The sequence below is a fragment of the Numenius arquata genome, chromosome 20 (assembly GCF_964106895.1).
Source record: "Numenius arquata chromosome 20, bNumArq3.hap1.1, whole genome shotgun sequence".
Taxonomy (NCBI): domain Eukaryota; kingdom Metazoa; phylum Chordata; class Aves; order Charadriiformes; family Scolopacidae; genus Numenius; species Numenius arquata.
The window spans coordinates 9,112,275-9,128,524 of NC_133595.1; the positions used below are offsets into that span (position 1 = coordinate 9,112,275).

Sequence of the window (16,250 nt, forward strand, 5' to 3'; positions counted from 1 at the left end):
CGGGATCTTGTAGCAGGTTTCTGTCGGCTGATAGAGGCGGGGGAGGAGGCTGTAAAAGCCACTTGCAGCCTGTCATAAGGGTAGTGAGCTAAGTGAAAAGGCAGTAAGTTGTTAAAGTTCAGAAATTTCAGACTTAAAATATGAAACTGTTTAACCTAGGTTTTTGTCCACAAACAAATTCAGTTGCTGGGCCAATAAATGACTCTTATTAAGAGCTTATTCTGTAGCCTTTAGGCAAGATTTACTCAGGCTTTCCCCTGACAGCCATCTGGTTGGTTTTTTCCCCATTTTAAATTCATCGAAGTCTACTCTAAGGCAATTATGAGAACTCTTTCTCTGCTAGCATTCACAACAGCTTAAGTGGCCTTCTTGTCCTGTTTTGCTTATTAGCTTTTTGGTGCAAAGGCTGGGTTGCGCAAACATGATTCCTGTCAGCTTGAGGACCCAGGGTGCACAGGCACATTGGTCTTGTGTTTTCTGATCTCCTGAACCTATGCTTGTTGCCTTCTGCAGTTGGACCTCGCTCAGTAATAGATGTGTAGACATTGATGAAAATCAGAAAAGAAATGTAAGTTTTGGTCAAATGTATTCTTAGAGAAGATTTTGGTGCTCTAGTAGCTGAATATTACCAGGTATCATGGGGACAGAAGTGGTCATTCATCAGCAGCGGTCATTCTGGTGGTCAGACATGTATCGTTTCTTTTTGACTTTGGGGGAAAAAAAGAAGTATTTGTCCATCTATTGTCATATTCTAAAAATCTGGTGAAAAACATGCATCAGCCATAACATGGTATCAGCATGACTTGTCACAGAAGTGTTGTTTGTTGAGAATGAGAAACAGAAACTTCCTGGCCTCCCAGCAGAGCTTTGCCCATCTTCCCATGGTGCAGGGACCTGTCGGCTGGCACCGGACTAACTTTCAACCTAAAACTTGCCATTATACCCACTGCGAGCTGAGCTGTCTCCCAGCACGCTCTCCTGTGCGAGTCAGAATCCAGGGTTTGCTTATTTAATGGTTTTGGGAAGACGCCACCTCCTTAGCAATCCACAGACATGACACCTCTAGAGATGTCTGCAGGGAGATCCGGGAGCTCCGGAGTGGAGCTGGGTTTGCTGAGATGAATCCATATTTGGTCCATACTGTCAGCTTTTACTGGGAAGGTAACTCCCATTTCCTATTCCTTTTCCGATTCTCAGGAAAACTTTACTCTTCTGAGAGGTATCTGCACCCTTGCTAGGCTGTGATTATGCTCTGCGATGTTTTTATGGAGTAGCATTTGGAATGAGACAGAAAGCAGACAGTCGCTGTGAGGAAAGGCAGGATGCAGCTAGCAATGCCATAGGGGTGACAGTATTGGGTTTCTTTTACTTGCTTGTTACTTCCTGCCCTAAAACACCTCAACACAGGACTACTCTTCCCTGGTGAAGGAGGAGCCCAGTAGGCAGGAGTGTGAAGGGTTCTTTCTCTCCAGGCAAGCAGAAGTGTTGTCTCCTCCTCCCTGAAGTGAAGCTCTTGGTAAGGTACGGTTTTTGCCCTCTCTGTGCTAATGGCTCTTTGGTATTGTTTTGCAATCTGAAGCCCACTGGTGGACCATAGGCTGTACAAAAGGGTGAGTGTAGTTGCCTGCTAGCCAGTTCCTCTCTTCCATTTTAAATATTTTTGCTTTCTGCTTGCTTGCATGGGGCTGCAGCCGAGATATGCCAGTAAGTTTCACCTCCATTAATTATACAAACCAGACTCCTGTATAAACTAACCCTACTGCAATGACTAACACTGCTGCTTTTGTAACAGGACAAGAGCTCCGCAGTAGATGTTACCAGTGCATGAATGTGTGAAAAAGGACATGTATATTCATCATGGGCATGCTTAGGCGGCAGTGTCGATGGGACATATTTTCAGTATCCAAAATGGCTGTTGGTAGATTTTGGAACTTGGTGGGGTCTGCACACACACCCTCGATGGGTGACGATGTCCTTCGTCACGGGACGGCGACAGCACTTGGGCTGATCGCAGGAGCTGCAGCACAGACGCAGCCTGCTCTAACTGGGAGTTTGCTTCTGCCCGAGCCAGAGGGCAGCAGAAGAGCTCCTCAGGCTGCTTTTTACTCCCTATGGTGGTTAAGCACCAGCTCTTACCTTCTAGACCTTGGTCTTTAGTAAGTTACCCGTCTGGTGACCTTACTAGGGCCAGCTTTTTGACAACTGCTTCTCTCGGCTGTTCATCTACGTAGTGGGAAGGAAAACAAAACACCTGAAATGAAGATGAAGATGCTGTAACTGCGTTAGAGTAAGTGCCCAGGGAGCTGTGTCAGGACTCCCGTTCTCAGCGTGAAGCCTTTGTGCTGGTGCCATTGGTGGCTGCTTCGGGACCCAGACGCAGGCTGGGAACACTCCGGAGCGTTCCTGGGGCCTGTCCCAGTCCCTGTGGGAGCAGGGATGAGACAGGCCTGAGTTGCCAGCAGGACTAGTCAGTGCCATCTTGCATCTGAGAGGTGGTAGAACAGCAGGGTTTTTCTTTGTCAAAAACTGCAATTGGAAATAACACCATTTGTGCGCTTGTTACTGCTGTTTCACCAAGGGAGGAGAGGCAGAGCGGGGGGTGACCTGGACTCCTGCTTCCATGTAACATTCAGAAAATAAATTGAATTGTTGATCATGGAGTTTTACTGACTTTGAATTGCAGAGATGATTTTTTTGACTTAAGAGGGAGGGTACGAATCGGGGCCTAAGCCTGCTGGAGGCATCGTTATTTGTTTAACTATTCAGCCTGACAAAATAGCTAATGACATTTATTTCCAAACTACAACTTTTGCACTACCATTTTTGTTGCATTTGCTCAATATTTTACAAGTAACAGGTTGGGTTCTTTACTAATGACAAATGAAGTAAGAATGGGATGAAAGGGGACAAAAGCCCAGATGTGCCTTAACTGTTTTAAGTGCTGCTTTGGTGAAGCCCTTGCAAAAGCAGCAGAATTGGAAGAAACCGGTGCAAGACAGGAGTTGTGGGAAGAGTCAGAGCAAATGTTCTGCAGTGGGGAATGTCCTGGTGAGACTTCTCTGACACTGGAGGTAACTCAGGGGGGTCCCCCAGCCTTCCCTGGTTTTGTCTGGCTGCCGTGGACCCCCTCCCACAGTGTGGAAGGACAGGGACTGGCGTGCACGTCCGCAGCCACACGCTGGTATGCACAAATACATTCCTGCTCCAGCTATTCTCATCTTTGCAGGTTTGGTGCTCTGTTTTTAGTCTTCCTTCTCTCCAGAGAATTCCTGCTGAACTGATGGGGCTCCTCCGTCTGCCCCGTGTCCGAGGGCTCGACCCTCCACAGGCTGGGGGCAGCGCTCTACCCTGTGTGTGCCAACAGGAGGGGAGGTTTTAAGACCTCTGTTCTGTGAATAGGGAAAATAGTTTAAACTTAAAATGTGCATACCAAAGTGGGCTAGTTGGATTCAAAACTGGAAAGAATGGGAACTGTATGACTTGAACGTAGAAGAATAAAGCAGTTGTGTTGCTGTGCCTTTCTGCTCAAGGCCAGGGTCTCTACGGAGAGCAGGGACGCGGTCCCAGGGTGCACGGAGCAGAGCCGGGTTGCCTGGTCGGTGCAGGAGCAGAGGGGCCGTGAGGAGGAGCAGCCCGGGGTCCGGGCCACGGCCGCCGACCGAGCGGAGCAGAGACCCCGGCCCGAGGACACGCTCCCCGGGGGCAGCCGATGGGTGGCAGCGCTGGAGGAGAAATAAGTGTTGTACTTACGGCTTTGTGTGTGTAACAGCGTATGAGAAATTAGCAGAAGGCGGGTTCTGGAAGTTTAGTAGCATTTGCAGATTTTGCCTTGAAAGGCGAGTGGTCTTGGATTGATGGGAAATCAGGGAGTTCTCTGCTTATCTGGAAAAGTAAGCTATGAGCTGTCACAAAATTTATTAGCTGCTGTTCTGCCAGAATAAGTCTGTTGCAGCAAATGATTCTTTGCTGCTTTGCATCTGATAGGAACCCACGTGCGTACGCTGCTGCCCGGTGTGCACACAGGAAAAATATTTCTGGGCCTTCTGATGTGCGCAAGCTGACAGGTCCATCTATGCTGGGGAATGCGTGCGAACATGTCTGTCTGTAAATAACAAATTTGGTGTATTCCATACACTGACACTGTGCTTTTATAGCCTGCCTGTGCAGATAAATGGTCACAGCATTTGCCTTCATCTTTCAGTTTGCAAACCTTTTTTCAAATGGACTTCATTAATTTTTCTGGATTTACATGGGTTACGTTGCAGCAGGATCAGTAAAGAGGGAGAAGTGGGAGATTTTATTGACCAACTTATGTGAGACAAAACTCGCTATCTTTCAGTGGTAGAAATTAAAAGACTTTCTAGAAAATAAAAAGTTCCTATTGCCTTTAAGTAGTAGTTTTGATCTCAGGGGAGCCCGCTGTAGTGGACAGATTTCAGCTAATGCCAGTCCCTGCTGCACAAATGTGTCCCTGCTCATCGGTTGAACCATCCGCTGTGGCCTCCTGAGGAGGAGAGCTTTGCTCGAAGTCCGGATACAAAACCAGACGGCCCTTGATCGGTGACGCTCCCTGCGAGCTCCAGTCGGGGGACAAGCCGGGCAGATCATGGGGAGCATTGGGCGAAGCCCATCGCTTTCTGCCTACGGGAAAATTTCTGTCCTTTCTGGGGCAGAACAAGTGCACTTGTTATCTGTGATCACGAGTAATAAAGAATGTTTTCATATACAGCATCTTTCGTTTAAAAGTAGATCCCTTCCCCCCCCCCCCCGCCCTGTTTCTTACGGTTTGATGAAATGCTGCTCTCCGGTTTGGGGAGTGTGCGTGTAACACCTGAAGTCAGTTCCTCTGGTAAGTACAACTTTATTTCATACTCCAGTAAACAGCATCTACTACATTTTGCTGTTCTCTGCGTACCCTCCCCTCTTGGCATTTCAGACACAAACCCTTTCCTACGACTGTGCACCTGGGAGTTGTATTTTTTGGGTGTTTTTAAGATGTGCTATGCAGCAGCCTTTGCATTTAAATACCCAGTTTTTTACATCTCTTAGTAAGATTGAGAATGGGTGAAAAAATTTAAGGGATTGAAAAGTCCTGTTTGTTTGAGTTCAGGACTATGTGAGAAAATGTGATATTGGGATATGCGTCACTGTACCTGCAACAAAAGTTTTCAAAGTAATTTCTTTTTTCATTTACCTCTTGCAGGGGCTGAATGTATTTGGAGCTCAAATGTGTGTGTTAAATCGCAGACCGCGTGCTCTGGGGTGTCGTTCTTATTGGGCCTTTCTGTCTTTTTTGTTTTGCTGCCCAAATGAGATATCTGGAAAAAGGCAAGAGCTCTCTTTTCTTAAATGTCCCACAGGCCATTTCAGCTCTCAGAGCAACAGGTAACTCGCCAGACGGCCGCCTCTGGCTCCACACCCTGTCCCTTACGCTGATCTTCAGCATTCAGATCCATTAAACATTTCCCTGGCTGGGCATTGTGGAGTAAATTTGACGAAGCAGCTTTGTGTTACGCTTTACCCACGCAGCCATCATTCGCTGTAACTCTCTCTGAGTATCCCCAACTCATTTGCTGACACGAGCCCGGGGAGGGCGCGGGAGAGGAGCTGCCGCTCGCTTCTGGGCTGTTGCTTTCTACATCGCTTCAGCGCGTATCGGTGCCACCTCCTCTGCGGTGGCCGAGTGAGTGATGCTCTTCGAGGGGCAGAGGCTTTGTCTGGCGGGAGCCATCTGGGATCCGGGACATGGCTCCCGAGTGTCAGGGATTGAAGCTCATCGTTGAAATCATCTTCTTTTCCCCTTCTGTGCATCAGCACCACAGCTGTGACTCAGGCACCGTATCAGTGGCCATCTCTATTGCACGTGCTTTTTCCCTCCATCTGCTCTTCAGCAATTGCTGAGGGAATGATGTTGTCCCTTAGAGGCACTTACTGTCTAGAGGAAATGCTATCTGAGGAGGTTTTTGTTGAAGGCTTCATCACTGCAAAACCAAATTTACAGTCCTTGCAATTCTGTGCATGGTTTCAGTGGCAGCTGAAGCAGGATGGTGCTTCTCCTTCGGGCTCTGGCAGCAGCGGAGCCTGTTTCCATTCTGTGGGCTCTGCCTTGTGGCCGTGTGTCACTTGTCCTGTCCCCACTCCGGTCCCCGTGCGGCTGGAGGCCCTTCCAGAAGAGGTGCCGACCCACAGAGTGGTGCCTGTGGCCCCTGGGGGGGGGGGCGGTCCGTGCACCGTTCACCAGCGCTGGCTGCTGCTGGGGCTCACTCTTAGCGCTCCCATCCCTCTGTTCTGTTTGGGGTTTTTTTCTGCTTTTAGTTTTTTTTAAAAAAGGTCTCACTGTAAGTCTACCAAACTGGATTGAAATATCTTTTTTAGGAACATCCTTTCTGCTGTACCAATCTATAACCCCAGTAATGTTCTTTTCCTTAGAGCAGTTGTTTAATGCTTGTAACTGCAAATGCTTCGCGTGGGCCCTCCTCCCCTGACTGAATTGAAGAGTGGAAAATAGGAACCAAAGAAGATCGCCTTTAGCGTGATGGCAACGCTATATTGTTCGCTTAGAAGCTCTCCTAGGAGCACTTACTCGGTGGATTTCTATTTTCAAGGGTCCTAATTTGTGCAAAATTCTTCCCTGGTCAAACTGTATTTTTACTGCATTTGAAAATTTAGAGAGTTTATTACACTGAGCATTAACGAAGAGGAAATACCAGACCCACAGTCATGTTAATACTTCCTGTTGTTGTAACAAAATCAAAGTACCACTGAGTAAGGAACTTACTCGAAAAGAAGTGTTAAATGAGGACTAAAAGGACTTTTAAGACACAGGAAAAGGCTGCAGTGCAGACTATCCAAAAAAGAAATAGTTGGTTGAAAACAATTAGTTTTAGGTTCTCTTGGTAAAGCAATTCGGAGTCTTGTTTAGGAACAGTTATTTTAAATAAGATGAATGGATTACCTTGGTCTGGTCCGCAGGCTGATGCGGAGGCTGGTTCTGGCACTTCACGCTGAGCCCTGGTTTGGGGAAGTTGGGGGCATTCACGATGACATGTCGGTCTGGCCGGGGATTTGCTGGATTATCAGTAGCGGTTGGAGGTGCTCTGGGTCCACTTGGGCTGTGGAACGATGCAGACCCTGCAGCGAGCGGGGGAATTTGCCGGGCTCTCGGTGCCAGCCCTGGTGGGCCAGGAGGGGAGGTCCCAGCCCCAGACCGCGGGTCTGCATTCCTGTGGCAGGGTGTTGCACAGGGGACGGGCTGTGGCGCCTGCTGCACTCCCGTTTTCATGTAGCACATGCACAGTTGCCTGTCCTGAGCACAGAGGTTAGTTTAATAACGAAAAATGTAGTAGCTTAATAAACTTGGGTGGTCGTCATCTTGAAGCTTCAGTTCATAAGTGCTGCGGAATGCAGGGGTTGTTTTAAGCCATTATACACTAAAGAGCATCTTTCAGTAACGTACCCATGACAAATTGCAAAGTCTGTGACTTTGCTGTGGGGAAGTTCTGTACCAGTATGTGCTTGTGTTTTTAAGCAGTAATTATCATTGCACTTGCAACATTTTTATAAGCCTGAAAATCTGTAAACCAACGTAAAGCACACTTGGCCAAGGAAGGTGCTGCGTATTTTTGAACAGATCTGTACTAGTGCAGATGTTGAGTGCGGTAGTAATTAGCTTTCATTGCCATGTGTGTTCCAGTTAAACAGATCCAACAGGTCTGCACCAGTACAGATATTGCATGTCGTAGGTTGAAGTTTGCAGCAGAGCATGTCTTGCATTCTTCCAGCAAAAGTGCTTTGTTAGCGTAGCCCTTGCATGTTGAAGTGCTAAACTAAGGTATAGCATGTCTCAGTGAAAGAGCCACCAGCTTATCTAATGTGCATGTTCTCAGCAAGAGGTCTATAATAACAGGTTAATTTTACATTACAGTATTGAAGTGCAACAGAAAACGCTTGGAAGTTGCACTGCAAATCATGCATTAATTGATGGTATCCTGAACATAGTTAATCTAATACTTGAAAGTTTCCTAGTGCACAGAGGAACACCACATTTTCTAGTGCAGCAGGATCTTGGCTCACCTTCCGCTTCTAAGCAGTGCAGTAATAAAAATACTAGTAATAATTATAAAGGAGAGGCTGCTTTTCTGCTGCAAGAAAAGAAAGAAAACTAAAAATACCAAAGATGATCAGATTGTCATTTGTGAGCATTTTCAGTTCACTGCACCAGTCCCCCCGTGTCTGGACCGACCCAGCAGGTGCCCCCGTAACTGGGCATCGCTCGCTGGGGACGGGCAGGGGCTTCGCTGCTCCAGCCCCCGCTCCCTGCTGTCAGCAGGGTCGCTGGACACCAGCTTGCCTAGAGCCAAAATTTCCCCGTAGAAAACTTCTCTGTGAAGTTGTAGCAGGAATTCAGAGCTTGTGGTGCTGCTTTTGCTGCCTTGCCCTTCCTCAGCCCAGGGATCAGGGCCCTTCTCGGCATCTGGGGGAGCTGCACTGGGTCACCTCTCTGGACCCGGATTCAGGAGGGGGCTGCGGCCCCTCAGGCTCACGAATGGCGTGTGCATTTGGACTAGCAGAGCCCTCTCTCTTTCCATACGTGATATTCTCAAACAGTTCGGTGCAATTAAGGTAATTAGCAAAGGTCTGACCTGCATATTGGTTAGTGTGATTTATTTGTTAACTCCTGTTTCCCCCAGTTTCCCAAATTCAGAGAATGCCTTTAAGTGCTAGAGCTTCGAGTCAGCTAAAGAAGTTAAAAGCAGCCCAGCTTCTTTTTGACTGTGGTTCTGAGTAATACTACATGCAGGAAAATGAATAAATAAAACAGTGAAATGGAGGTGTATTTATAGAGGTCCATCTATAGCCTTCATCGTGTCCTTTTATCAGCAGGCTGGTGCAGGAGCCAGAGGGTGTGTGAGGGGAACTCCTCGCACAGAAGCTTCAGACTGGCATTGCTGCTGCTGCATAGCCCTCCTGGCATCTTTTACTGTCTGTATTTACTTGGGCTTTGTTAAATTCATTCACTCCTAGTTGGATTGTGTTACAGACTTGGAGCTCTGACGCAATTCTTTGTACCATATCTTTGTTATTTGCCCTTTCAAGTTTTTGCTACGTCTATTGGGCACGTACACGCTTCTAAAATCACTTTAATTTAGGCTGTTTTCTATTCCTTTTGCGGGTCCTGCCCTGGCAGTAGCAGAGGGGAGCCAGGTGGCAAAGGGAGGGTGCTGCAGGAAGGGCAGAGCCAAGCTCCGCGGGGCACCTGCCTTCGGATTTGGGGGCACCGTGTGGAGCCCCTGGGATGTGAGTTGGCTCCTTCACAGGGAGCTTTGCTGGGACGCAGCCAGTTCGTCAGCCCGAGCAGAGGGTCGCTGCTGATCCAGAACTGATGCAGAATTCTGCTTGATGGGATTGAAATGATTCCCTTCTCTTCATCCTTTTAATTTAATTTTTAATTATTTCAGCTTTCAGTGATGATTTAGTTCTTATGCTGACAAGTGCTAGAGGAGGTAATGTATTGCATGCATTTTAAAGAGTTGAGAACTGAACCGTCAGGCCCCATCCAGGGAGAGCAACTCCTGTAGGTTGTAGGTTCCTCTCCCATGGCACGCAGTGTCCGTTGCTGGCTGGGAAAAAACACCAGTCTGCTGCCAACAGCGTGCTAGAAAACAGCTGCCAGCAGCTGGGAGGAGTGTGAGGTAAATTATCTTCCTTTGCACCCATACCAGTTCTTCTACTCACATACCAATGCTTTCTTGTGTGAGATTCTGTACCACCATCACACCTCCCTTCTAAGTGTGACCGACTGACCCTCCCTGTGCTGGGCACAACGTCAGGTTGTCCCCGCTTCAGCCACGTAGGGAGAATGGGTCAGCACCGAAAAGCCCTTTGCCGTAACAGCTGGAACCGCAGGCAGCTGCAACATCAGTTACTGAACAGCAGTCTGAAAAAACCCGAAGCGATTGAATAGGCCAATACCAACCCAAAGTCCAGCTCTGGTTACAAATATCAGGAAAACAATAGTAGCTGGAAATGTCTCTTTCCAAACGTGTTTTGTCTCAGATTTCTAGTGGCCCATTCTTGCGCTTCCAACTGTCCGTGGTGTCAGGAAGGTGTCGCCCTCCTGCCGTTCCTCTGGGCGCTGGCTCTTTGCACGGGAGGTTGGAGTGAGGAATCATTCTGATTTTTCTGACTTGAAAGAGATTTGCAATAGAAGTGTTATATAGCTCCTCTTTGTTTTTTCAGAGTGAAAGAATTGAAAAAGGCCAAGGAACTTGAAGATACGCAGCAGCATCCCGTAGCAATGTGACATTGCTTTTCAGACTGTTTTCATTTTCTGTTTTTAGCAGAGACATGCAACAACAACAAAAATACCCACTGCAGTTCTGGAAATACCAGCTGCAGGATTTTAACAGTAATGTTTTGGTCATTGCATTTGCACTTTCATGGACAACTTTTAATTTGTTCAGCAAGACATCTTGGAACTCAATCTTCTGTTGGATCATGGGGAAAACAAAAGACACCAGGAAGAAATTGTGAGTTGCTTCATTCTCCAAGAAGGAAGAAGCGATTAATTATCCTTTTCATATAGGGCTGTATTAAACAACATGTGGAACTGTACAAATATTATACCAAAAATATTGTTAAGAAAAGGTGGGAATGCACAAGCAACACAAGAATGCTGTTCCTGCACCGGTCAGTCATCTCCAAGAAACTGAAGCTTTGAGAGTCTCAGTGGAGGGGCTTAGATCAGAACATCTTTATTGGGTCCATGCATCCTCATTTCCTTCGCACTTCTGTCCTTTGTGTTTTATTTAAATCTCTACAGCACACTTAATGCAACTTTTTAAATCTGCAGGTTTTTAATACATCCCGTGGGAACTTACAAGAGGGGGTTGGTGTATGAGATGATGGGGTAACGCACGAGGAACAGAGAAAGCAGCTTAAGCAAGTTTTAAAACGTTTTTTTGGTATTTTTACTAGAACCTGCAAATATATCAATTGTCATGTACTTTCTCTCATGTTCAGCACTTTATTTTCTAGCCTTACTTTCATGTACTATTACTTTAATTAAGTTCTTCAAATAATTTGTAAAACACGTAGCTTTTTATCTTAAGTACTTGTCAAACCTCTTGTCATTTTGCAGAGTCACATACATTTGTTGCCTGGACATTTTATACCACCTAAAGATCAGAGTGGTGCTGCATTCTGGCCAGTAAATTTCTTATTTTGGCTACTTCATCAAAATCTGGGCAGTTTCTGTATATATAGAAGGTAGAAATGGAAAATGAGAAAAAAATATTTGAAAGGGAATATATTGATTAATTACTAAATATTTTATTCACAAAGGGTCAATAACTTGGCAAGATAAAATTATTATTTGTATAGTTTTGTCTGAATGAACGAGAAGAGTGTGGATGTATTGTTTGTACATATTGTATATATTAAAACAAAGAGATATGTGCATGAACTCAAGAAAAAGAAATGAACAAAGCAAAGCATTAGTGGCTATGGTCTGTAAAATGAAACAAAAACTTTATTTCACTATAAGAAACTTTATTTTAAATGTTCTTTAGAAGAACATTTTTGCTAAAGCATGACTAAATGGCAAAAAAGAGCTACTGTATTTAGACTTAGGAAAAAAAGGCAGAGCAACATTACTTTAAAAAAAAAAAAAAGAAAGAAAAAAAAAAGGATATGTTTACATTTGATTTTGGCTACCAGGAGTTTGGTTTGGTTGGATTTTATTTATTTATTCCTTCCTTCTTTTTTTTTTCCCCCTGTCTTTTTTTTTTTTTTTTTGCCAATGGTGCCAAGTAATGTGAATGCTAATATTGCTTAAGAAAATTAAGTTACTTTTGCAAAGCAGATAATCATAAGAGTACAAAAACCGTATCTAGCTTAACACCATACACTCACTCAAATAAAGAACACTTAGAATGAACATAAAATGAAAAAAAAAAAAAAAAGAAAAAAGAAATAGTACGAAAGTAGAAAAATACGTCTCACATTTTCATATCTCCTGCTGGAAGTCAGAAAATGTAATAAAAATTGCACAAAAAATTTTAAAAAAATTAAGTAAAACTTAAAAAAGATGCAAACTGATCTTGTAGGGGTGTCATGGTATATTGCTATTTCCACATAGTGAGGAGCCAAAGAAATTAGATTTTTTTAAATTGAACTACTAATTTAAAACTGTCACAAATTCTCGACCATGGGAACCAGGTTCTGATCTTTATTACCGAAGAATGTAAGGGAAGAAACTCACGAAGTCCGTGTCGTTTCTGTGGGTTACGTACATGTCTCTGAGATCAGAAACTGCTCCTGTGTGTGTTTTGCTCGTGGCAGTTTAAAATTTCTGACAGACTGGTGTAAATTTGAGATTGTTAGTTTTGGAATAGTTGTTCTTGCTTGATCCCGGCCACCAACTGCAATGTTTAAACGCAAGGCTTGTTGTGAAGCCTAAAAATATTCACACATAAGAAGCTTTTAAACTGGTGTCTTTAAAAGAAGAGTAAAAACAAAGATTGTGGCAAAAAAAACTGGGGTCAGTGCTCTTGGTGCCTTTTCTATAATTGTACCTGTTTTTAATTACTTCTTTTCACTGCCAGCATTGAATTACAGTAGATGTGCTATAGCTCATTATCAGAATTCTCTTGTACATTTCTGAACTGCTGCTTTATGACCTGATTCAATTTAAAAAAAAAAAAAAAAAAGGAAAACAGAAAAATGAACGGCCTGGCGCTCACGCTGTGCCTGTGGGCAGCCCCGTAGCCTCAATTTACTGGATGGGATTGGGACCTTAACCATTAAATTCTCCTCTCACACAAAAACAGAACAGGAGATGCCGAAGAATCTCCTTTGGGATGAATTGGAAATGCTCTGTATTAATCCTGGAAGAACTCTGACATTTTGAAACCGAAATGTTGCTCCCATTAACCAATACGTGACAATATAGAATCGACCTTTTCCTAACAAGAGTAGTGACCTCAGTGGAAATGTTTTAACTCCCTGTCTTTACAGAAAATGATTCAGTGATATACAGAGCTATTTCAAATTACTCTTCCAGATCCATGGGCCTGGTGGTGTATCTACTAATCTAGATCCTGCTTCAGCCAAACGTTTAAGCGTGTACTTGCTGTTAAACACGCCGGCAGTTCCTCGGGCGCAGCAGAACTACTCGCGTGATTAAAGCCAAGTACAGCCCCTAAGTGCTTTGTTGTGTCGGGCCATAACCCCTCAGTGTGTCCCTGGGGAGCTGGATGCTCCCCCCGCAGTGAAGTGATTCTGCTCACCCTTCCCTTGGTTGTGGAACTTAATTTTCACGAAGATAAGTAAGTGCAGCTTTCCGGGAAAATTCGACTTCCCAAGTGCCAGGAGCCAGATCTTCTGTCTTCTGATAATGGAATTGCTCCTTTGTGAAACACATTCGACAGCAGTAATACTGTGTGAAAGAAATACAGAATATAACATGAACCCCCTCTCTGGTTGCACGCTTATGGCAGTTCCACACAATAGCTGGTGCCCAATGGGGGGGTCCCCAAGACTTGCATGTAAAACTAGTATAGATGTCTTCTCTTTTGTAAGTTTTATTTTTGTAACCGTGCATGTAAAGCATCACTGAATCAATGGATCTGTTGAAGAACTCAGCTGCTGGAACCATGCAAAATGTTTTGAATTGCCCTTAAAATATGGAAAATGTTTTCTGAATGCTTTATATTCTTTCTGCTGTAAATTAAAAACAAAGAAAATTTCCCCATACAAAGTGTGTGCCTTTTTTATAAACATCTCTTCCATCCTAGTTTAAGAGAGCGATGCAGTCCTTTAATCACTGTAAGTAACCACAAAAAACCATGTTTCTTCTACTACACAACCTGCATGTAAGTAGCATCTAGTTTCTTACGGGTTATAATCTGAACAACCCACGAACTTGGTGGGACTCACTGAAGGCAGCGACACAGTCCCTGGATCCGCAGCCCTTTCTGCTGCTCCATTCCAGCTGTAGCCTTTGGTGTGTAAAGCAGCACCTCTGAGAGAACTTCATTTCCCGGGCAGCAAACTCTCCGGGTCCCTGCGTGCCCGGTCCTTGTGCGGTTCAGACGATGCCAGAGCTGCGTGACGCCGCTCTGCGCTGCCGGCGCGGGAGCTGCTGGGTGAAGCCTGCACCCACCACCTGCCCGCCCTGGTTCTCCCCCCGAGGTCCTCACCCCACGCAGGAGCTTTTCCTCTTGAGTGTTGTGCACACTCGCAGCGGACAGGAAAATTTTCAGCTCTCTTAGAACCACAGACGCTTGGTACCCACCTACCCATAATACCCAAGCTTCAAATTACAAGTTTTTGCCAAGATGACTGTAACTACAGGAAAGCATTAAAACGCCGTTTGTTTATAAAACGCAAGTTCTGCCCAGCTGCAGTGAGCAGCCTGGTGTTCAGGGTGATATGCTGCACTTTATCAAATTTGGAAACACTCCGTGAAATTGTGTAAGGTGACATAATACTACATATTTATAAATATTTCCCCAGCCCTTTGATGGCCTCAATTCCGATTAGAGTTTCTATCAGAACTGACAGCAGTTCTATACAATCATATATATACGTGGCAGATACATACTCGTCTACAGATGACTAGCTTTTCTGAGATCAAATTATTTTCATCTCCTCTTCAGTAGATGACCACTTTCAGGGCAGGGTGTCTGGGCTTTCCATGAGAAACCATGCACACCTACCAGCAGAATGCTAAGTCTTGCATTGTGCACAGCAGAGGCCTATCTTAAACTGAAGAAGCCAGCAGAGGCAGAAACCTAAGAGATCACACAATAACAGAGTAATAACTGAGACTTAATAGCTAGCTATTGCACTGAACAAATACATGTTACATGAACCAACCCTCAGTAATGCAAATTTTGTACCTGACTAGAAGGCTAGCCTAGCAGGGAAATACAGCTTTAATAAATTAATCATCTGGTCTGTGAAAGACTATGTTAGTACTATTATGAGTAAGTTCTTCCAAAACCCAGGACCACAGCAGAAGATGAGATTCCATTAGGAATGTTTCTTCTGGACTACAGAGAAACAAGTTTAATTATGTTGGAAGGGGCCCAGCGGAGGGCCGCGAAGATGATCAGAGGGATGGAGCACCTCCCCTGTGAAGACAGGCTGAGAGAGCTGGGGTTGTTCAGCCTGGAGAAGAGAAGGCTCTGGGGACACCTCATAGCAGCCTTCCAATATCTGAAGGGAGCCTACAGGAGAGCCAGAGAGGGACTCTGTCAGGAAGTGTAGTGACAGGACAAGGGGTAATGGTTTTAAATTGGAAGAGGGGAGATTTAGATTAGATATTAGGAGGAAATTCTTTACTGTGAGGATGGTGAAGCACTGGAACAGGTTGCCCAGGGAAGCTGTGGATGCCCCATCCCTGGAAGTGTTTAAGGCCAGGCTGGATGGGGCTTTGAGCAACCTGCTCTAGTGGAGGTGTCCCTGACGGGCAGGGGGGTTGGAACTCGATGATCTTTAAGGTCCCTTCCAACTCTAACTATTCTATGATTCTATGTTTCTCTTTAAGAATAAACCAGCATTTAACTCCCCAGTTTGCTCACAGATGATACCTCCCCAATTTTCCATTTTACATGCCTGTTAATTCCTGGCTTCTCCTTTAGTGTCATGGCGGGTTGTCCCTGGTGAGAAAGTAAGCACCTACCAGCTGCATGCTCCTTCCTCTGTTTCCCTGCTTGTCCCAGCAGCATGGGGGGAGGAGAACTGGAGGAGCAAATGTGAAGAAAAAAAAAAAAGGGGGGGTGTGATAAAGACAATTTAATAAGTGAAGGCGAAAAAGGAAAAGAACAAAAAATAAGCGCAAGTGATGCAAAGGCAGTCCCTCACTGCCTCCCACCAGCTGCCTGTACCTTGGAAAGACCGCAGACCCCCCAACCCAGCTTCACTGCTGAGGATGATGTTACCTGGCGTGGAAAGGGGCTACGGGAAAGCTGGGGAGGGACTCTTGATCAGGGAGTGTAGCCATAGGACGAGGGGTAATGTTTTAAACAGAAAGAGGGGAGATTTAGATGAGATACCAGGAAGAAAGTCTTTCCTGTGAGGATGGGGAGGCACTGGAACAGGTTGTCCAGAGAAGCTGTGGCTGCCCCATCCCTGCCCAGGTCAGGGGGTTGGAACTGGGTGGGCTTTAAGGTCCCTTCCATCCCAAACCATTCTCTGAGTCCACGATGCTATGACTAGCCCTTCAGGCTGTTTGTCTCAGCTGT

The 16,250-nt window shown here is 45.3% G+C and overlaps 1 protein-coding gene across 2 annotated transcripts in view; it reads left to right on the forward strand.

Annotated features, from left to right (window-relative positions):
* The window catches only part of CAMTA1 (calmodulin binding transcription activator 1), a 267,647-nt gene extending 255,401 nt beyond the window's left edge, over positions 1-12,246 (forward strand). The window contains exons 23-25 of one of the 2 annotated variants that reach the window (XM_074161814.1): positions 1,580-1,610; positions 5,204-5,385; positions 10,240-10,303. In XM_074161814.1, coding sequence (XP_074017915.1) covers positions 1,580-1,610; positions 5,204-5,385; positions 10,240-10,303 — 277 coding nt within the window. Of the gene's footprint in view, positions 1-1,579; positions 1,611-5,203; positions 5,386-10,239 lie in introns of both variants that reach the window. The other variant, XM_074161815.1, reaches the window with a different exon arrangement.
* Positions 12,247-16,250: the final 4,004 nt, after the last annotated feature.